A 22,500-nucleotide genomic window follows, 5' to 3' on the forward strand; every position below is an offset into this window, starting at 1 on the left:
GCATAACCCACTCCCACAAAGTAGGCGGGCGACACGCACTAATTTGCATAAGCGACACCCACAAATTTGCATAGCCCACACCCACAAAGTAGCCGCAACCACGCACATCAAATTTGCATAACCCACTCCCACAAAGTAGGCGGGCGACACGCACTAATTTGCATGAGCAGCACCCACAAATTTGCATAGCCCACACCCACAAAGTAGCCAGAGCCACGCCCTTCATTTGCATAAACCGCTCCCACAAAGTAGACGGGCGACACGCACTAATTTGCATAAGCGACACCCACAAATTTGCATAGCCCACACCCACAAAGTAGCCGAAACCACACCCATCAAATTTGCATAACCCACTCCCACAAAGGAGCGGGAACCACGCCCCTTCATTTGCATAAACCGCTCCCACAAAGTAGGCGGGCGACACGCACTAATTTGCATAAGCGACACCCACAAATTTGCATAGCCCACACCCACAAAGTAGCCGAAACCACGCCCATCAAATTTGCATAACCCGCTCCCACAAAGTAGCGGGAACCACGCCCCTTCATTTGCATAAACCGCTCCCAGAAAGTAGGCTGGAGACACCCACTAATTTGCATAAGCGACACCCACTATTTTGCATATACCACACCCACAAAGTAGCCGGAACCACGCCCTTCATTTGCATAAACCGCTCCAACAAAGTAGGAGGGCGACACGCACTAATTTGCATAAGCGACACCCACAAATTTGCATAGCCCACACCCACAAAGTAGCCGAAACCACGCCCATCAAATTTGCATAACCCACTCCCACAAAGTAGCGGGAACCACGCCCCTTCATTTGCATAAACCGCTCCCACAAAGTAGGCGGGCGACACGCACTAATTTGCATAAGCGACACCCACTAATTTGCATATACCACACCCACAAAGTAGCCGGAACCACGCCCTTCATTTGCATAAACCGCTCCAACAAAGTAGGAGGGCGACACGCACTAATTTGCATAAGCGACACCCACAAATTTGCATAGCCCACACCCACAAAGTAGCCGAAACCACGCCCATCAAATTTGCATAACCCGCTCCCACAAAGTAGCGGGAACCACGCCCCTTCATTTGCATAAACCGCTCCCAGAAAGTAGGCTGGAGACACCCACTAATTTGCATAAGCGACACCCACTAATTTGCATATACCACACCCACAAAGTAGCCGGAACCACGCCCTTCATTTGCATAAACCGCTCCAACAAAGTAGGAGGGCGACACGCACTAATTTGCATAAGCGACACCCACAAATTTGCATAGCCCACACCCACAAAGTAGCCGAAACCACGCCCATCAAATTTGCATAACCCACTCCCACAAAGTAGCGGGAACCACGCCCCTTCATTTGCATAAACCGCTCCCACAAAGTAGGCGGGCGACACGCACTAATTTGCATGAGCAGCACCCACAAATTTGCATAGCCCACACCCACAAAGTAGCCAGAACCACGCCCTTCATTTGCATAAACCGCTCCCAGAAAGTAGGCGGGAGACACCCACTAATTTGCATAAGCGACACCCACTAATTTGCATATACCACACCCACAAAGTAGCCGGAACCACGCCCTTCATTTGCATAAACCGCTCCAACAAAGTAGGAGGGCGACACGCACTAATTTGCATAAGCGACACCCACAAATTTGCATAGCCCACACCCACAAAGTAGCCGAAACCACGCCCATCAAATTTGCATAACCCGCTCCCACAAAGTAGCGGGAACCACGCCCCTTCATTTGCATAAACCGCTCCCAGAAAGTAGGCGGGAGACACCCACTAATTTGCATAAGCGACACCCACTAATTTGCATATACCACACCCACAAAGTAGCCGGAACCACGCCCTTCATTTGCATAAACCGCTCCAACAAAGTAGGAGGGCGACACGCACTAATTTGCATAAGCGACACCCACAAATTTGCATAGCCCACACCCACAAAGTAGCCGAAACCACGCCCATCAAATTTGCATAACCCGCTCCCACAAAGTAGCGGGAACCACGCCCCTTCATTTGCATAAACCGCTCCCAGAAAGTAGGCTGGAGACACCCACTAATTTGCATAAGCGACACCCACTATTTTGCATATACCACACCCACAAAGTAGCCGGAACCACGCCCTTCATTTGCATAAACCGCTCCAACAAAGTAGGAGGGCGACACGCACTAATTTGCATAAGCGACACCCACAAATTTGCATAGCCCACACCCACAAAGTAGCCGAAACCACGCCCATCAAATTTGCATAACCCACTCCCACAAAGTAGCGGGAACCACGCCCCTTCATTTGCATACCACGCACCTTCATTTGCATAAACCAATCCCACAGAGTAGCAGAAACATGCCCTTCATTTGCATACCACTCCCCTTCATTTGCATACCATGCCCCTTAATTTGCATACCACGCACCTTTATTTGCATACCACTCCCCTTCATTTGCATACCACACCCCTTCATTTGCATAAACTAATCCCACAAAGTAGCCGGAACCATGCCCCTTCATTTGCATACCACTCCCCTTCATTTGCATACCACTCCCCTTCATTTGCATACCACTCCCCTTCACTTGCATACCACGCACCTTCATTTGCATAAACTAATCCCACAAAGTAGCCGGAACCATGCCCCTTTATTTGCATACCACTCCCCTTCATTTGCATACCACGCACCTTCATTTGCATAAACCAATCCCACAGAGTAGCAGAAACATGCCCTTCATTTGCATACCACTCCCCTTCATTTGCATACCATGCCCCTTCATTTGCATACCACTCCCCTTCATTTGCATACCACTCCCCTTCATTTGCATACCACGCCCCTTCATTTGCATAAACCAATCCAACAAAGTAGCCGAAACACGCCCTTCATTTGCATACCACTCCCCTTCATTTGCATACCACTCCCCTTCATTTGCATAGACTAATCCCACAAAGTAGCCGGAACCATGCCCCTTCATTTGCATACCACGCCCCTTCATTTGCATAAACCAATCCAACAAAGTAGCCGAAACACGCCCTTCATTTGCATACCACTCCCCTTCATTTGCATGCCACGCCCCTTCATTTGCATAAACCGCTCCCACAAAGTAGGCGGGCGACACCCACTAATGTGCATAAGCGACACCCACTAATTTGCATAGCCCACACCCACAAAGTAGCCGGAACCACGCCCTTCATTAGCATAAACCGCTCCCACAAAGTAGGTGGGGCGACACCCACTAATTTGCATAATCGACACCCCTTCATTTGCATAAACCACACCCACAAAGTAGCCGGAACCACGCACTTCATTTGCATGTACCGCTTCCACAAAGTAGGCGGGCAGCACCCACTAATTTGCATAAGTGACACCCACTAATTTGCATAGCCCACACCCACAAAGTAGCCGGAACCACGCCCTTCATTAGCATAAACCGATCCCACAAAGTAAGGCCTAAGTTAGCGAGAAAAGTCGCGAAATTCGCAGAACATCACCGCAACCGGGTCGCGGCCCCGATCGCAGCAGTATAGGGTTTGGGCCAAACGGACATACGGTCGCGACAGTAGCCCTGCACGAAGGCCTCGAAATTTGCGACTTTGACGCGAAAGTCGCAGAACAAATCCGAGACCATCACCACGGCCGGGTCGCGGCCCCGATCGCAGCCGTATAGGTTTCGGGCCAAACGGACATACGGTCGCGGCGGTAGCCTTGAACGAACGCCTACAAATTGCCGACTTTGACGCGCGACAACGCGCCAACGATAAAACATCACGGTCCGACGTTCGGATATGTCGGAGAGCCAGCTGAGACGAACGGTTCGGTGTCTCGGACGTACGCCTCCGACAGTCGTACAAAACGTCCTTCACTTTGGCTCTGTGCATGCAGACATGTCATAGACCCATAGACTCTAACAGCGTCCTGGCTGAAAAAGTGAAACGAGACCGCGCCTCCTAGAAAGGTCACCCGAGGACGTTCTATAGATCCACGCGTGCGTCTCCGGGAGCTCTATAACATATCCGAAAATCAGCCCGGAAGGCCTCACCGTCGTGGCGTTCCAGTGAAGCAAAGTTTTTACGTTCACGCGTGCCTACGCCGACGATCGTAAGTCTGTTCGGGATGGGCCGAACACCTCTGCGATCGCGGCGATGAGCCGATCGTCATGATGGTCTGAGTTTTTTTCTGCGACCTCGGGAACCTCAAATCTGACCCGAGGCCTAGCATTGCAGTGTAGTTCCCTTTATCGGACACTTGTAAGAGTCCCACAAAATCGAAACCAACGCCATTTTATTCGCCATGGCCTGAATATGGATATTCGGGGGTGTTACATATTTTAAAAAATATCTATCACTTAATTTTTAAGGCATTTGGCCCAAAGGTCACCGTGGCAGTCTTTCGGCTGACCTTTGACCTTTGCAAACGTCGTGGAAATTTGAGACCGGTTCCATTGGATTCGACATGTCCTGAATATGGATATTGGAGGTTCTTACATATTTTTAAAAATATATATCACCCCGTTTTTTAAAGAATTTGGCCCAAAGGGTCACCGTTGCAGTCTTTTTGCTGACCATTGACCTTTGCAAACGTCCTGGAAAGTCGAGACCGGCCCCATTGAATTCGGGACACTCTAAATATGAATAAAATGTCTCGTTTGCGAAGAATAGGGTTAGGGAACATGTTTTAAAGGTGTGTTTTGTCTGTTTTCACTTCTGTGGAGAGAGGGGAGAAAGGAGAGGAGAGGAAGGAGAGAAGAGGCAGCCTTTTTGCTGACCATTGACCTTTGTAAACGGCGTGGAGAGCCCAGACTGACGCCATTGGATTCTACACGCTCTAAATATCAATAAAATGTCTCGTTTGCGAAGAATAGGCTTAGGGAACATGTTTTAAAGGTTTGTTTTGTCTGTTTTCACTTTTGTGGAGGAGAGGAGAGGAGGGCCTCTCCGCTCACTGGCCATGTAATATCTATATCTGGCCACAGATGGGCTGTGGCGCTGTTCTGAAATCCACTGCCATTTGACTGTATTTTATTTGACTCTCGTTTCTCTGACTTCCTGTGTGTGTGTGTGTGTGTGTGTGTGTGTGTGTGTGTGTGTGTGTGTGTGTGTGTGTGTGTGTTGTGTGCGTGTGTGTGTGTGTGTTGTGTGCGTGTGTGTGTTGTGTCGTATCGTGTCGTCTCGTTCATCTGTTTACTTTACTTATTCACAGCTAAGAATCACATCAAGGTCTGTGAAACAGTGAATGAATAGCTGACTCTGTTGCGATTTTGGCTTTTTTAAGTTGTTTATGTTTTTGGAGGAGATTAATGCCCTGGATTATATGTTTTCGTGACACACATGGAGTCCCGAGAGGCAGCAGAAAGTGACAGGTACGGGTCATCCCTGTGATTAAACGTGATTCTGTTCTTTGGCTATATAGAAGTGTCTATTTGTACATCTCTAAATGTTTTGATGAATTGAACAAGGTGGACCCTCTTGTAAACAAGTGTGATGCTTAATTGGGTCGTCCACTCACAGTTAACAGTCTTTGTATTGAGTTTGTCCTTGAAATGTACTGTAATTCTGCAAACTGTTAATAAATATTTCAATCAATCAAATCTTTAGCATCACACTGTGGTTAATGTGTTTTCGTGGCACCCTGTGACCCAATTGTAATAATAATAATAATAATAATAAAATAATAAAACGTTATTTGTATAATGTGCTTTAAGAGGGTTAGTGCGCTGCGCTGCTGTCTGAGAGGTTGGTGTTTGGTGTTTTAACTGTAGTGCCCCTGAATAATTATATTAATTAATGTCATTGTTTAAAGCCTTTAGTCTTTGACGTTTGTTATTTTCTATAACTTTGTCAACTTATTTCTTTGAAACTGGGAGGTATTTATTATTTTTCCATTATGTGGAGATGTGTGTGTACTGTGCCTTAAGAAGAGAGGTGGGAGTGGGAGAGAGAGAGAGAGAGAGAGAGAGAGAAGGTAAACAGCTGGAGAACGTAATGTAAAAATGTGGAGAGAGCTTCAGTTTGAGCTACATGATGAACGCATAGAGAAAAAGACTGTGTTTATGAGAGAAACGTGACATGCGTGTTAAAAGAAGCAACGGGGAACAGAAGAACGTGGACATGGATGGAGAAAACAGTGAACCAGTTTGAGTCATTGTTTGGCTATGGTTTAGCCTAGCTTGTCTATATATATTGACACTTGAAAGAAGACAGTTTAGTGCTGTATGACTTGCAACTGAGGACAAGTTTTGCCGAAGTGAGTTTAAGTGACACTTTCTGAACGCTTGTTTTACCGCAATTTCGGGACTACTACAAACTGGTTCACTGTGTGCAGGAGACCACACGCAGCACACGCACGCACGTGCATGCCAGTTGAGGAGGACACGTTGGACCGGGATTCGGGAATCATTGGTTCATATCACAGAGTACAGACAGACTGTAAGTAAGGAAATTAACTGACCACTGACTGTGCCATAATAAGAGCATTGCATTTTAATTGATTTGGTGGGTGAATAAAAACACCAATATAGTTAAAGTACTGTGGTCTGTGAATTTATAATTTGGTTTATTCTCTGATTGTGTTCAGGGTGGGGGCTCAAGAGCTAATAGTACCTTATAGTGTTAGTGTTTTTCAAGTTACAGTATAGCTACATGTTATGTCTCTGTGGCTACCTGAGGTCTCTTTTTGGTCACCCTAGTGAGAACCTAGACAACGAGAATGTTGGTATTGCTCCTCCCATGCTTTTCATTAACCTGATAATTAATGTGAGTAAGGCTGATGGGAGGGCTACATAACTAAGCATTATGTTGTACTTTAGCTATTGAAAAACCGTGAAAATGTGCAGATGGGGGGGTCGGCGGCCAATTTCATAACATTTTTGGGGTCCTTGACATGAAATATTGAGAACCACTGACATAGAAACATGATGTTTTAGGCATTATGTTATACTTTAGCTATTGAAAAATAGCAGACCTACAAGCTCACAGCGCTGCACCAAGTGCCGCGCTGATATGTCGGAGAGCTAGCCAGGACGAACGGTTTGGTCTCTTGGATGTACGCCTCCGACAGTCGTACAAAACGTCCTTCACTTTGGCTCTGTGCATCGGACAGCTCACAGACCCATAGACTTTAACAGCATCCTGGCTGAAAAAGTGAAACGAGACCCCGCCTCCTAGGGAAGGTTGCCCGAGGACGTACTACAGTTCCACACGTGCGTCTCGGGGAGCTCTATAACATATCCGAAGATCAGACCGGAAGGCCTTACCGTTGTGGCGTTCTACAGAAGCAAAGGTTTTAAATAGCAGATCTACAAGCTCGTAGCGCGCCACTCGGTGTAGTGGAACGTTCGCGCGCGCCATGTCGACTAGAAAGGTCGCCCGAGGACGTACTACAGTTCCACGCGTGCGTCTTGGGGAGCTCTATAACATATCCGAAGATCAGACCGGAAGGCCTTACCGTTGTGGCGTTCTACAGAAGCAAAGGTTTTAAATAGCAGATCTACAAGCTCGTAGCGCGCCACTCGGTGTAGTGGAACGTTCGCGCGCGCCATGTCCCCTAGAAAGGTCGCCCGAGGACGTACTACAGTTCCACGCGTGCGTCTCGGGGAGCTCTATAACATATCCGAAGATCAGACCGGAAGGCCTTACCGTTGTGGCGTTCTACAGAAGCAAAGGTTTTAAATAGCAGATCTACAAGCTCGTAGCGCGCCACTCGGTGTAGTGGAACGTTCGCGCGCGCCATGTCGACTAGAAAGGTCGCCCGAGGACTTGTAGATAGCAGATCTACAAGCTCATAGCGCGCTTGTAGGTCTGCTATTTTTGAAAAATCGTAAAAATGCGGCACAAATCTTTGAATATATATTCTTTCAGAGCGAACGTTTTTTTTATTTCGACGTCGGGCCTAAATGGGTTAAGTGTGGATGCCGTGCCAGCAGTGAATAATGAAATGAAACAAAATGAAAATTCAGGCTAGTCATGTGGGTCAATACATCATCATACATCATCATCATCATGATACAAGTTCACAGTATTTTTAACCGTTCTATACATTTTTTTTTAAAGAAATATTTTAGTGATGTATTTTATTTTTTTCTTGCTGCCTCCTTTAGTATAAATATACTAGTGTATAACATCTTTCATTTGTCTTAATAAATGACTCAAACAACAAGTAAGGTGCTCATAATGGTGCATTGGTAAAGTATCTGTCCACCATCATCATGGAGACAAGAGTTTCAAATCCACAGTGGTGCATCGTCCGGCTTGCAAACCCCTAGGGGTACTTGTTGGTACTGCAATGGGTTCACACTAATTATTGTTCGGAAATTAGGATTACATTTTGTTTTTACAGTAGAATGTCAAAGTATACATTTTATACCTTTTTTTTTTTTTTTTTAAATGAAAACATGTATTCCTATTGTGCAAAAAATAAGTCATAGGGTGTACTTCCACATACTGTATTCGGGGGGATGGAAAATGAATGCATTCAAACCTTTATTTATTCTCGTAAGACATTGAGGTCACCCTCCTTTTGCAGTGTCGTCGAGATACATTTCAAAGCAGAATGCAATGCCCCCGGTGGTCACCGAGGCTACTGCGTTAGCGACTCCTGGGGAGGCACCTGGCAGTGGGGGCTCCTCACTGGCCGTTGAGCCAGTAGAGCCACAACAGCAGTGATACTAACATGGTTCTTAACCCATTTTGGGGCGGGAACCCCTTTTGGTGTTTTAAACATTGTTATAATTTAGCTATTAAAAAATAGCAGATCTACAAGCTCATAGCGCGCCACCGAGTGGCGCGCTACAAGCTTGTAGGTCTGCTATTTTTGAAAAATTGTTATATTGTGGCGCAAATCATTGAATATATATTTCAGAGCGAACATTTTTAACTAAAATATTTGCTTCTGGGGCGTCCCTGGAACTACATATTTTGAGATGGGGGGGGTCCGTGGCCCAATAGAGATAATTCTGGGGGTCCTTGACATGAAAAAGGTTGAGCACCACTGATATAGAAACATGGGTTTTTCAGGAAAGAAATAGGATTTTGAAGCCTTTTTTTTAATCGACCGCAGTCCAAAATGGGTTAAGGTGCATTTAATGGTCTCAACACTGTCAGCTAAATTTATTTTACACATTTGATATTATTCCAGACATCATTCTATTCAAAATGTTGTCATTATGAACCAACACACCTGTTTTCTGTATGTAAAGGGATATAAAACAAAATGTTATGCTCATGTTTTATGAAAACTAACTTGTGCATATTGACTACAATTATTGGAGAACTCTTCTCACAGAGTAAACGGCAAAGAACACTGAGAATATATGGTATTTTACTCCACAAAAAAAAGCTCCTTTGTAAGGACATTAATGCCACAGACGAATAACAGTCTAAGTCCACACTATTGATCCATAATGTATAAATGACAGATAAGGGTTCAGGACAACGAGGCCTTTTCGTGGAGGGGTCAGAATGAAATGAGCTCATCGGAAAGGTGTACAAAATAAACAATGGACAAAATTAATAACATAGCATTTCACAGTATAAATCTTTATTGCTACTTGGCTTAAGGTTAATTAAAAATACAGCTTTCTGCTCCAAACTAGACATAGCAGCTTTTTAAATAAAACAGTTTAAAGGAGGAGTACGATTCTGGCTGACAGACAGCAAAAGTGCTCATTGTTAGTCCTATTCCTAAATAAAACAATTATCAACTGATGAATAAACATTTAACATGATTTTTTTTGCAGTATTCTGCATGCTAAAATAAAAGAATATTAGATATGCTCCATTTTGTACAAATCACATTTTGTATGTACTGTATGTATTTTATATTGATTTACAGTATATAGGGCATGCTTTAAACATTAAATACAGCAATAATTAGTACCTTAAAAGTACAATAATGTGTAACAATTTACCATACAATCCCTATCATTTTAAATTCTGTAATGGAGAAGGAAATATAAATTTGCATGAAACAATGAAGTACAAAAATAAACATCAGCTTCTTGGCATTGAGATAAAATATTCAAGCATTTCTAGAAAATAATGTACAGAAAGGAACAGTGAGGGTTAAACATGGTTACTTTGGTCATTATGTCAAACAACTGGAACATCCTCTACCAGTCTCTCTTTCACCATAACCACTCAACAACATTCATTCCATAATGCATAAGAGCATGCATGCATACTTGTATGTGTGCATTTAGTCTAACATCTCTTAACACACACATGCATGCATGCACACACGTCACACACACACACACACACACACACACACCACATACAACATACAATACCACAACACAGGCAGCATCTAAAAAAAAAAAAGAAGGAAAAATAAGCATCTTATAGTGGAAAGGATGAATTGGCAATTTGAAAAACACTGACAGCCTTTTACTCAGCCAAGCGATTCTCAACCTCTTGTGGATCTGGGCCCACTAGGAAATCTTGAAGGTGCACATGGCCCACCCATCTGACCACCTATTATGATCAGATGTTTTGGGCCGTGTGCATTTTCAGAACATGTTTATTTTAATGTATCGATTGTGTACTACTTATTAAGTTTTTGTTTATTTGGTATCACTATGAAAACACATTTGTCAAGATTTAAAAGATTTCTTTATTATTGTACTGTAATATCAATGAAAAAAGAGAATCCCGCACACTGTCTTCACTTAGGTTGGTTTTTATTGCAACGTTTCGGTCGTCAGACCTTCATTTATGCCTGATGAAGGTCTGACGACCGAAACGTTGCAATAAAAACCAACCTGTGTGGTGAAGACAGTGTGCGGGATTCTCTTTTTTCTACCCATCAGTTCCTGTTATCCGACGCACCTGTCCTTTGTAGGTGTGCAGAAGGACTTTTCCGTACTGTAATATCAATAAAACCATAGTGAATTTTGAGGGCCCACTTGCAATATCCTCACAGGTTGGGAATGGTTATATCATATGCATACGCTTGTATGTATGGTGTCTTGTCCACTAGAGAATTAAAGGGAATCAATCCTATTATCAAAAACATTGGACTTCACTGTACCCTGTGCTCCCTCTGGCTCGACAGTATGTATACTAACTGTAAGGATATTTAACCCATTTAGGCCCGACGTCGAAATAAATAAAACGTTTTCTGAAAGAATATTATATTCAAAGATCTGTGCCACATTTTCACGATTTTTCAAAAATAGCAGACCTACAAGCTCATAGCGCGCCACTCGGTGGCGCGCTATGAGCTTGTAGATCTGCTATTTTTCAATAGCTAAAGTATAACATAATGGGTTAAGTGTTTGTTTCTATTAAACCATGGAAGAGTGGGAGAGAATGTACACACAAATGCACAATTGAACCTGACTAATGGTCTGTAGATCCTTAACAAAACTCACATAAATGCAAAATGTTTGCACAAACGCATAGACGCACATTCACACAGGCACACCATCAGTTACTATATCATTTCCATCCAGTTTGCTTTGCATATCTGTATGAGGGAAGTCATCAAGTCTTCATACTTTAGTGCCTTACAACAGTATCCTGTATGCAATAAGACAAGTCAAACAAAAAGGCCCATTCCATTTCAGGAATTAATAAAGAAAAACCCTCGTCCCAACTTAAAAAATGCAGTATGAAAATGTCAAATGTGTGCAAATATTTTTTTAAACATTAGCATCTGTCCCAAAGCTCTATCTCCAACATCCCAGTGTAGAATGTACAGAAAAGGTCTACACTTAAGCACATGTATGTACTAGTGATGTACGGGCGGGGCCGGCAACCGGGCCGGCCCGCGCCGATTTGAAAGATCGAAATCTTGTCCCGGCCGACGGGACAAGATTTTCAGCTCAATTATTGCACGGCGGGCGGGGCGGGTCACGTGAGAGTTTTGGACAAAATCTGTAAATTTAGTAGTAGAAAAATGTGTGTATTCTGAAGAAATGGACTTACTATATGGACAGTTGCTACATGAGCCAGGGAATCCAGGAAAAAAACCACATTTTTGGTTGTACTGTGACCTTCTACAGTTTTCGGCCAAAATATAAAGTGGGCTATTATAGCACCACCATTAGGACACTTTGAATATGTTTGGGTTGCGTTGTCTTCCTAGGACCATTTATTTACCATTCTAGGACCTCGGCCTACTGGAAGCCTGCACAAAGTTTGGATGCTGACAGGTGCAGCATTTTCAAAGATTGGATCCAGACTCATGCACATACATGCACGTGCACACACACACACAGACATACAAAATCTTCTTCCAAGATCCCTTAGTTCCAGCAACTAAGGCGCTCTGTACTTTTCTAAAGGAATTATCTAAGTAGTTTGTCACCTTAGGAAAAATACTACAGTATAATCAATAATGAACACAAAGACTTCCAAATAACAATTGGGAAGAGAGTGATCACAAAGGCAATATGCTGTTGGCTTATACCTGTACCATAGCCCAGGTATATCAACGTTATCGAGGCCCAATTACGGTATGTTGTTTATGGTGCTGATGCTAAGATTCTCGTGTTAACCACTTGAACGTCCCCAGCATGCCTATCCTGGGGGAAGTTAGCAAAAATAATAGCCCACAACAAATGTTTTCATTTGTTTTACAAAGTGCTTTGAACATATATTTTTTAAATGAAAAAAGTAATGGCAAAATTGAGTAATGAATCTATCAATCGGTAAATATTTTACTGATCATTCCAGTCTAATGAATACAGATTAAAAGGGTAGGTTGGTATTTCTTTGTTTCTTGTCCTCCCTCTATTTACCACTGATGCAAGTCACGAAGAGACAGGGAGACGGTATAACATAGAATAGTAGTAGTGCTTCTTTAAGGCGATATGGGAACATTGGAAGATCCAATTGGAAGATGCAGCTACTGAATGCAGCAGCACCAATAACCAAATAGTATCTAGATGGAGCAATAAATGACACTAGTAATTATACATGTTTGGCCTCCCTACAATCTCTGTTTTGGCACAAGGCAAGGTTTAAAGGAATGGCTAGACAGGGGTTTCTAGAACTGCACGATGGTGTTTGACAAACCAATGAACACTGTAACCTGCATTCCATTGTTCATCACCTATACTTGGCAAACACACGGCGGCAGAGGATGCAGTACCTTTAGAATTGATGATGGTTCCAAACCATCATTTAGATGGGAACCCCCTTGAACTCCCTCAAGGACCCCTGGGGGTCCCCGGACCCCACTTTGGGAACCGCTGTTCTAAATCCTAGTTTCTATGTTATTGGTTCTCAAACCTTTTCATGTCAAGGACCCCCCCAAATTATATGAATTTGGCCGCGGACACCCATCTCAAAATATTTTGTTCCAGGGACCCCCAGAAGCAAAGATTTGAGTTAAAAATGTTCACTTTAAAAATATATATATATATTCAAAGATTTGCACAAATGTTCCAGATTCAAAAATAGCAGATCTACAAGCTCATAGCATGGCACAACGTGACGTGCTATGAGCTTGTATATCTGCTATTTTTGAATAGCCAAAGTATAAAATAATGGTTAAAGGGTTTAAAATCTAAAATGACACGGATGCTTTTCCTGGTTTTAATGGGTTTAAACAAGGCATAATAAACCTTGTGTGGGAGACATAGACTGTCCCAATTATTATGAATGCTGTCGTTTGTTCTAAGACAACAACAGCAACACAAAAATCACACCCACCTATTGTCCTGGACTGGCATTCTCCCATTTGGGTCACGCTACCTCTAGGGACCAGATCCTACCACACAACACTTTCCTGCATAAAACAAGACCGACAGACCATACGTTTAACTTGCTGTGGATCTGTAGATGATATGCTAGCCAGTAAAACAGTAAGAATAATTTAAAAAAAAGACCCACTGAGATAGATAAATTATGGCTTGTCATAGTTGTCACTGCTGTAGTTAGTTTGTCACACAAACAAACTGAATGCGCCCGTGAAGATTATTTTAGTTGAGATAACAAATTTCAATGGGTACTTGGGTAGCAGCCTCAAAAGAGAAACAAAAACAGTGTGTGTTGACTAGAATTTGTCATCTATGTACCAGCAGAGTACACTGACATTTCATAACATACGGTACATACATATAAAGTATGTTTATTTTACATGTCTCTAAATAAATCCAGCCTTGCCCTCATTGCGTACAGTACTTTGATAATTGTTTTGTTCAAATGACTCTTCCACACTTCCTAGATCTTCATTTGATTCTCTGATGACCAAACAACATAATCCATTCCAATTGAACCTTTTGTTTTTCCCATGCAATTTGTGAGGACAATAATTAATCACACACCATCTCAAATTACAGTGTTGGCTTTACACGGTTATGACAATTAAGTTCTTACAATTATTTTTGGCAACAATTCAAAATTAATGTCCTCTCTAGCGGAACATCCACGTGAACCAGTGCCTAAATTCAACAGACTAAAGCCCGATTCATACTTGGTTGCACGACGGTGTCGCATGTCGAGGACAGCCGACATACAAGGTCTGCTAATGAAGGCCTGCTATTCTCGGCCGTTCCCTGCCATTCCCAGCCGTTCTCTGCACACGACAGCGCATGAATTAGGCCTTAGTTAAAAAAAACTTTTGAAGATGGATCACATCCTATACATAGGGTTCACCACATAGGCCTACTGAATGGAATCGTTGAACAATCCCACAGTAGCTTTTCTCTTACAGCTGGGAATGTCAACACGCTCTGGTCTGGGCTGATTCATCCGCAGTAGGCACTTTTTCACCTTTTCTTCACAGGGATTTTCCTCCTGGACCTGAAAGACCGCCGGACGGACCCCTCGAGAGGAGATCATTAGAGTGATCATCCCAATTCAGGATAGCAATTTGATTGCTAGACCTTCCGAGTAAAGGGAAATGTTGCTGACGTGTTCTGCAATGTTAAATTCATGAGGTATTCCAGTTCAGGCATGGGGCTTATTATTCGTCCTTTGGAACATGAATTTCTTTCCACAACCTCTTGTCACGAGTTGTGCCGCCGACGCCCCGCTCACACAGTTCCACCAGATTCAACCCCATTCAGACAACTCGCTAGCTTAGAACGACGTGCTGACGGACATCAATCGCTTTTCCATCTGTCAAACGTCACAACACATCTACCATGTCTGGTCTGAATGGCAACTCCAATTTGAATATCCCACAGAGAGACCTCCTTTCTGCCTCCTTTTGCCATGGCATTTGGTGCGTTACTCTGGCTCTCCTACTAGAGGGCAGTGTCGTACACCTCCTGCTGTAGAATGTGAGTGGGGCCTGCAGAGGGGGCCAGCATGGAGGTGTGGTTGTGCTGATGGAGCATGGGAGCAGCAGGAGGGTGCGGGTGGTCCCACACCAGGTCTCTAATGGAAGGGGGAGTGGACGGCACCGGGGGACCCAAGACCACAGGGGTCTGGCCTCTCAGCTGCTCCCGGACATCCTGCTCCAGACTCGGGGGCACAATCAGTTGATCCTCTGGGTCCTGCTGGGCCGGGGCAGTGAAGTAGCCCGACTTCTTTTTGGGAGCCTCCAGGGCCACCTCGATGGCGTTATGGCTGTCCTGAGGGTAGGGTTGTCATCATGATGACAGTTTAGTTGACGATCAAATGTTTATCTGACATGTCCCTAAATAATCCATTGATGCGAGTAACAATTTAACTGTTTTTGGCATAAAAAATACATATATAGTTGAAAATGTCTTTTCAGTTTGCCTAGTAACAGAAAATTACTTTTCTGTTTGATCATTTAATACTTCCAAAGTTTTCAAAAATGGCGAAAATAGATGATTTAAATTATAAGCACATGATACGATGCATTTCTCCACAGACTCATTTATACAGATGAAATGGAAACGAGTCATCCCAAATAATTTGCGATGAGGAGATCATGTGATCGAAAGTACCCTACTTTTACTTCTACTCCACTACATCACAGAGGCAAATATTGTACTTTTACATTCATTTGAAAACTATTTTTTATTAAAAATAATATTATTATAATTATTTCAATAACTAGATTATTATTATAAAACATATATTAAACACTTCAGCTCTATACATTTCGGCCATTTGAAAATAGCCGATCTACAAATTCACAGTGAGCTTCTAGATCTGCTATTTTCAAAATATTTGAATACATTTGAAAACTTGAAATGGGACATTCTGCACAGTGAGTACTTTCTACTTTTGGTACTTTAAGTACATTTTGATGCCAATACTTTCGTACTTTTAATCAAGTACATTTTGAATTCCGAACTTTTACTTGTAACGGAGCAGTTCTACATTGCAGTATTGATACTTTTACTTAAGCAACACATTTGAGTACTTTCCCCCACACCACTGGGTAATTGTGACAGGGCTACCTGAGGGGCAACCACGGAGCCGTTGGACAGCTTCTTGCCAAAGAGGCTGGACGTGGACGGTGACTTCTTCAGGTCCGACATCTCTCGGCCGCAGACGGCCAGGAGGCAGCCGTTGGTCGCAGACACCACCACGCTGGTCTGCCTGCGCGTCTTACCGTTGGGATAGTCACAACCCCGCTTCTCCATGTCGTCTTTGGGGTTCACGGCGGGGGGGCCAGAACGCAGCTGGAACGCACAGCAATGGATGTCAACCTAGATAGATAAAGAGACAGACAGACAGACAGACAGACAGACAGACAGACACCTTTATCGATCCCGCAGGGCAAATTCAGTGGCCAGCAGTTAAAGCACACCATTTTTGATGGTTAACGCTTAAAATGCCATCAACAATGAATGATAGCATACGACAGCACACCCTTTACAGTAACCTGCACTACGACAGCACACCCTTTACAGTAACCTGCACTACGACAGCACACCCTTTACAGTAACCTGCACTACGACAGCACACCCTTTACAGTAACCTGCATACGACAGCACACCCTTTACAGTAACCTGCACTACGACAGCACACCCTTTACAGTAACCTGCACTACGACAGCACACCCTTTACAGTAACCTGCACTACGACAGCACACCCTTTACAGTAACCTGCACTACGACAGCACACCCTTTACAGTAACCTGCACTACGACAGCACACCCTTTACAGTAACCTGCGCTACGCACAAACAAGACACACCCAATCACAGTAATTACAGTATCCCACGCTATGCTTAAACAACTAGTGTCGTAATAACGAGATCAACAGAATACTCTGGGATCAGTCCAGTACTACAGAATACTCTGGGATCAGTCCAGTACTACAGAATACTCTGGAATCGGTCCAGTGTCGAACAGTACCTCCACCTCTAGCTTGCTGCCGTTGGAGATCACACCTTCAAGTGGTAATTCGTCGTCGCTGTCCAGCCCGTTGTCAGAGTGGTTACTGGAGAAGGTGGCACTGGAGGGCTGCCGCTGGAACAAGACGGGGTGAGGCCCCCCCGCCCCGGCCGAGCCGGGCACCATAACGCCAGACAGCGTGGTGGTGGCAGCGGGATGCAGGCTGCAGCGTCTCTCTGGGCGGTGCACGGGGCCTGAGGAGGCAGGGTTACTATCATACACTGGTTAAAGAAGGAGCATGTCACCCATTTTAAATCTTATCTTCAGATAATTGGTCCTCATGCTCGTTAGAAGATGGCACCATTTGTGCCTATTCGCTCACTGCGTCTCATTGGTGGACAGTGTACGGAAACCTGTCTACCAATAACATCATTGATGGGGATTCCAATATTAATGAATGAATAAGACACATCCACCCAAAAGCCTATTTTGGGTGGATGTGAAATCTTCCAATATTATTGCTGTGCCAGCGATGCAATGCGACACGTTTTTCTGAACTTTTTGAATCTCTCCCCTACCCCATACATTACAATAAAAAACAACACTAAAACTAATTAAAAAACGAACTATAAACACTAACTGAAATTGAAAAACAAAAAAAGTGAAAACTAAATAAAAAATTACACTTGTGTGAAGTGAGGGGCGCTCTTGCCATCATATATCATCATACATCACATTCCGTGCTACAAACACACACACACAAAGCTGTGCATAGGAAAAAAAGTCAAACAACGTTAAAAAAAACGGATTCTAAACTTTACTAACCTTGTGAGGAGGTTTGCTCATCGGAGGCAGTGGAACCTGCTTCGCTGCCCACCTCGGAGGCCGACGTCTCGCTGTTGAACTCGGACACGACGACGGCGGTGCTGCACGAGGGAGTGACTGGCTCGGCAGTGGCGGGGCCGAGAATCATCACGGCGGCCGGTAAGGCGGTGGCGGGGCACGCCGTGGTCGGCCCCCCTCCTCGGGGCTCAGTGCCGGCGGCAGAGAGCGGCGGCTCACAGGTGCAGCTGTCCTCGCCGATGTGCAGAGACACCACCACGGCGCCGATGTTGTCCTTGCAGCCGTAGCTCTGGGCCAGGGAGCAGAGCTTCTTGGCGGCGGCGCGCGGGTCGCGCACGGTCTGAACGGTACGCACGGCCTCGTGGTAGGAGACCCTCTGGAACAGCGCCCGGTTGCCCAGGATCAGGAACTGGTCTTGGGGACAGAGGGGCTCGGTGTGCACCCAGGGCTTGGGCAGCACCCACGGAGAGAGATAAGAGCAGCCCAGCAGGCGCGAGCAACACGTCACTCCGCTCACCTTGTTGTCCTGCAAACATTAAGAACAGAGATAAACATGTAAACATGAGTAGAACACAGTCTAGTACATGTAGGGTTTCATCCTAAAGTGTTGCATCTGGAAAAGTATAAAGAGTTTCCAACCAGTCAATATTTTCATAATGTCTCAAGAAGACATGTGTGATTTTTCTATCCTCAAAAAACATGTTTTATAGGCAACTTATTAGTTGAGCCTTGATGAGATTACTAAACTCTTGTAATGAAACTGGCTGGTTATGTATAGTCATTCGGTACACTGTAAAAATCACTACACAACTTCTAATTAGAATCAATATCTTACAAATGGTGCAATTTGGTGGTCAGAGTTGTAATAGCTGATCTACAAGTTGCATCGCGATGCGCTGTGAGCTTGTAGATGAGCTATCTTCACTATTTTTGAAATTTGCAATAGTGCAATAACTAGTACCTCTGTGATGATGGCTTTGGCTAGTTTAACCCTCTCCATCTCCTCGGCACTGCTCTCCAGGCTGAGGACCTTAGAGAGGACTAGAGGCTGGCCGTCTCGGCACAGCACTGCCTGGCAGGTGCCCACGTTAGCCACGGTCAGGCTGAACACGCCTCCTGGCTCCCCTAAAGGCTCGTGGTGGATGTAACACAGCAGGGCAGAGGCTCCCAGCTTCTGCCCAGCCATGCCTAGTTTCCTGTACCATACAAACACACACACACACACACACACACACACACACACACACACACACACACACACACACACACACACACACACCAGCTTCAGAGCCCTAAAGCAGCTGTTCGCAACCTATAAATCAACACAGCAGCGGCAGCACAATGATCCGTTTGTTAATTGCAAACACTGTTGATGTACTGATGGCAAATATCGTCTAAATAGTTTTTAATTCAAATTTACGCAATATATTAGATTGACACTGTATTTTGCCTCAGGCCTTTTAACCGTATATTGAAAATAGCAGATTTACAAGCTCACAACATGTCACATTGCGACACGTAAGCTTGTAGATGGTCTATTTTCAAATAGCCAAATACTAAAATAGGTTTAAGTTTAAGATTTAAACATTGTTCCTTATTTTGCTGTGGATGCCCTGAAACCCGGGTCCCCGGAGCCTACTCTGAGAACCAGTGTATTTATTAGATAATCCAACCTGTGTGAGGTGAGAAAGGTATTGCACATGTACACGCTGTCCACACTGGAGTGCTGTAATTCCTCGGATAGCACATCTCCCATGGTGCACTGCAGTAGTCGAGGCACTTCCTCATTGCGGTCACCGTCAAAGATGCCATAAGCTGCCTCTACGCCGCTGTCCCCAAAACGATCCACTGCCAGCACAGACACACACAACCTGTCCACAACACAGCACACACACATTAACACAACCTGTCCACAACACAGCACACACATTAACACAACCTGTCCACAACACAGCACACACATTAACACAACCTGTCCACAACACAGCACACACATTAACACAACCTGTCCACAACACAGCACACACATTAACACAACCTGTCCACAACACAGCACACACATTAACACAACCTGTCCACAACACAGCACACACATTAACACAACCTGTCCACAACACAGCACACACATTAACACAACCTGTCCACAACACAGCACACACACATCAACACATAAATGAACAACTCAGAGGCAAATATTGTACTTTTTACTCCACTACAATTATTTGACAGCTTTAGTTACAAGTGACTTTGGAGATTTAGATTATTCATACAAAACATACTTTAACCCATTTAGGCCTGACCTCAAAATTTAAAAAAAATCTTCTAAATCCTCCAGTTTTCTGAAATAAATATTTTCACGATTTTTCAAAAATAGCAGAACTACAAGCTCGTAGCGCGCCACCGAGTGGCGCGCTATGAGCTTGTAGATCTGCTATTTTAGACAGACAAGACAGACTGTCAGACAGACAGACAAGACAGATTGTTAGACAGACAGACAGACAGAGGCCCCCAAAATAGCAGACCTACAAGCTCGTAGCGCGGCAATCGGTGCCGCGCTACCGAGCTTGTAGATCTGCTATTTTAGACAGAGATTATATCAATGAACCCTGAGGATGTACAGTAGGCTGTATACTTGTCCTTAATGTAGATGCAGTAATGCTCCTATCTGGTCACCAGAGGCCAGTCTATGGACGGATACTATCATGTTCTCCCTAGTACTATTCAGCATTGGTGTTATGTTAAGGGACATTCACACTGTGTACTTTAACTACAACTATAATATCTATAACAAGAGACTGTTTTCACGTTTAAAATGTAATTTATAAAAGCTGACTGAATACAATTGTTTAGAATCTATACCAGTGCTTCTCAATTCGGGGTCCGGTGACCCCCAGGGGCCCTTGGGGGTTGTCCAGGGGGTCCCCAGTAAACGTAGGTAATGCATCATCACAATGGTTTGAACACGACTAGACAGCAGCACAGTCTGTTTTCACGTTTAAAGTGACATTTATAAAAGCTAACTGAGCATAAATGCTTAGAATGTATGCCAGTACTTCTCAATTCGGGGTCCGGTGACCCCCCAGGGGCCATTGGGGGTTGTCCAGGGGGTCCCCAGTAAACGTAGGTAATGCAACATCACAATGGTTTGAACACGACTAGACAGCAGCACAGTCTGTTTTCACGTTTAAAGTGACATTTATAAAAGCTAACTGAGCATAAATGCTTAGAATGTATGCCAGTGCTTCTCAATTCGGGGTCCGGTGACCCCCCAGGGGCCATTGGGGGTTGTCCAGGGGGTCCCCAGTAAACGTAGGTAATGCAACATCACAATGGTTTGAACACGACTAGACAGCAGCGCAGTCTGTTTTCACGTTTAAAGTGACATTTATAAAAGCTAACTGAGCATAAATGCTTAGAATGTATGCCAGTGCTTCTCAATTCGGGGTCCGGTGACCCCCAGGGGCCCTTGGGTGATTTCCAGGGGGTCCCCAGTAAAGGTAGGTAATGCAACATCACAATGGTTTGCACATGACTAGACAGCAACGCAGTCTGTTTTCACGTTTAAAATGACATTTATAAAAGCTGACTGAATACAAATGTTTAGAATGTATACCAGTGCTTCTCAATTCGGGGTCCGTGGACCCCCTGGGGCCCTTGGGGGATTTCCAGGGGGTCCCCAGTAAACGTAGGTAATGCAACATCACAATGGTTTGAACACGACTAGACAGCAACGCAGTCTGTTTTCACGTTTAAAATTACATTTATAAAAGCTAACTGAGCATAAATGCTTAGAATGCATGCCAGTGCTTCTCAATTCGGGGTCCGTGGACCCCCCGGGGCCCTTGGGGGATTTCCAGGGGGTCCCCAGTAAACGTAGGTAATGCAACATCACAATGGTTTGAACACGACTAGACAGCAGCGCAGTCTGTTGTTACGTTTAAAGTTACATTTATAAAAGCTAACTGAACATAAATGCTTAGAATGTATGCCAGTGCTTCTCAATTCAGGGTCCGTGGACCACCAGGGGCCCTTGTGGGATTTCCAGGGGGTCCCCAGTAAACGTTTAAAACACCAAAAGGGGACCTTGCAACAGGTGTGTGTAGTTGCTAATAAAATGTCTTGACACACATACGCGTGGCTGAGGTGACATCCTGCAGTGTTGTGTTTTTGGCAGCAAACTCATTTCAGTCCCTTGAATAGTTTTCATTTAGTCACATTTTAGTCACCTGGAATGTTTGAGTTTTTTAATGTGTTTTAGGCAATGCCTCTGTGTGTGTGTGTGTGGTGCTGTCATATTATATGTGTAACTCCCTCCGAGCACAGACAGACACAAGTGGTTTCCTTGAAACTGATTTATTTGTGGATCCTCCAAATTCACCGTGAAAACTATAAACAATACAATAAAACAAGCACGTTACAATTAACATAAATACGACATGACATGCACAGCAT

General features: G+C 44.3%; 1 protein-coding gene across 7 annotated transcripts in view; it reads right to left on the bottom strand.

Moving 5' to 3' along the window:
• Nucleotides 1–9,538: 9,538 nt before the first annotated feature.
• Nucleotides 9,539–22,500, bottom strand: part of LOC306920859 (PH domain leucine-rich repeat-containing protein phosphatase 2-like) — a 13,127-nt gene continuing 165 nt past the window's right edge. The window contains exons 2-9 of one of the 7 annotated variants that reach the window (XR_013789689.1): nucleotides 19,722–19,919; nucleotides 19,010–19,244; nucleotides 18,031–18,574; nucleotides 17,227–17,459; nucleotides 16,325–16,576; nucleotides 14,419–15,523; nucleotides 11,257–14,358; nucleotides 9,539–11,185 (exon numbers count right to left, since the gene is read on the bottom strand). Coding sequence is in view for 1 of the 7 variants with exons in the window: in XM_079497803.1 (XP_079353929.1) it covers nucleotides 15,194–15,523; nucleotides 16,325–16,576; nucleotides 17,227–17,459; nucleotides 18,031–18,574; nucleotides 19,010–19,244; nucleotides 19,722–19,804 (1,677 nt within the window). In the remaining 6 variants the exon portion in view is untranslated. Of the gene's footprint in view, nucleotides 11,186–11,245; nucleotides 15,524–16,324; nucleotides 16,577–17,226; nucleotides 17,460–18,030; nucleotides 18,575–19,009; nucleotides 19,361–19,721; nucleotides 19,920–22,500 lie in introns of those variants that run through there. The other 6 variants (XR_013789690.1, XR_013789691.1, XR_013789692.1 and 3 more) reach the window with 6 other exon arrangements.

Source organism: Electrona antarctica, assembly GCF_951216825.1.
Source record: "Electrona antarctica genome assembly, chromosome: 3".
Taxonomy (NCBI): Eukaryota; Metazoa; Chordata; class Actinopteri; order Myctophiformes; family Myctophidae; genus Electrona; species Electrona antarctica.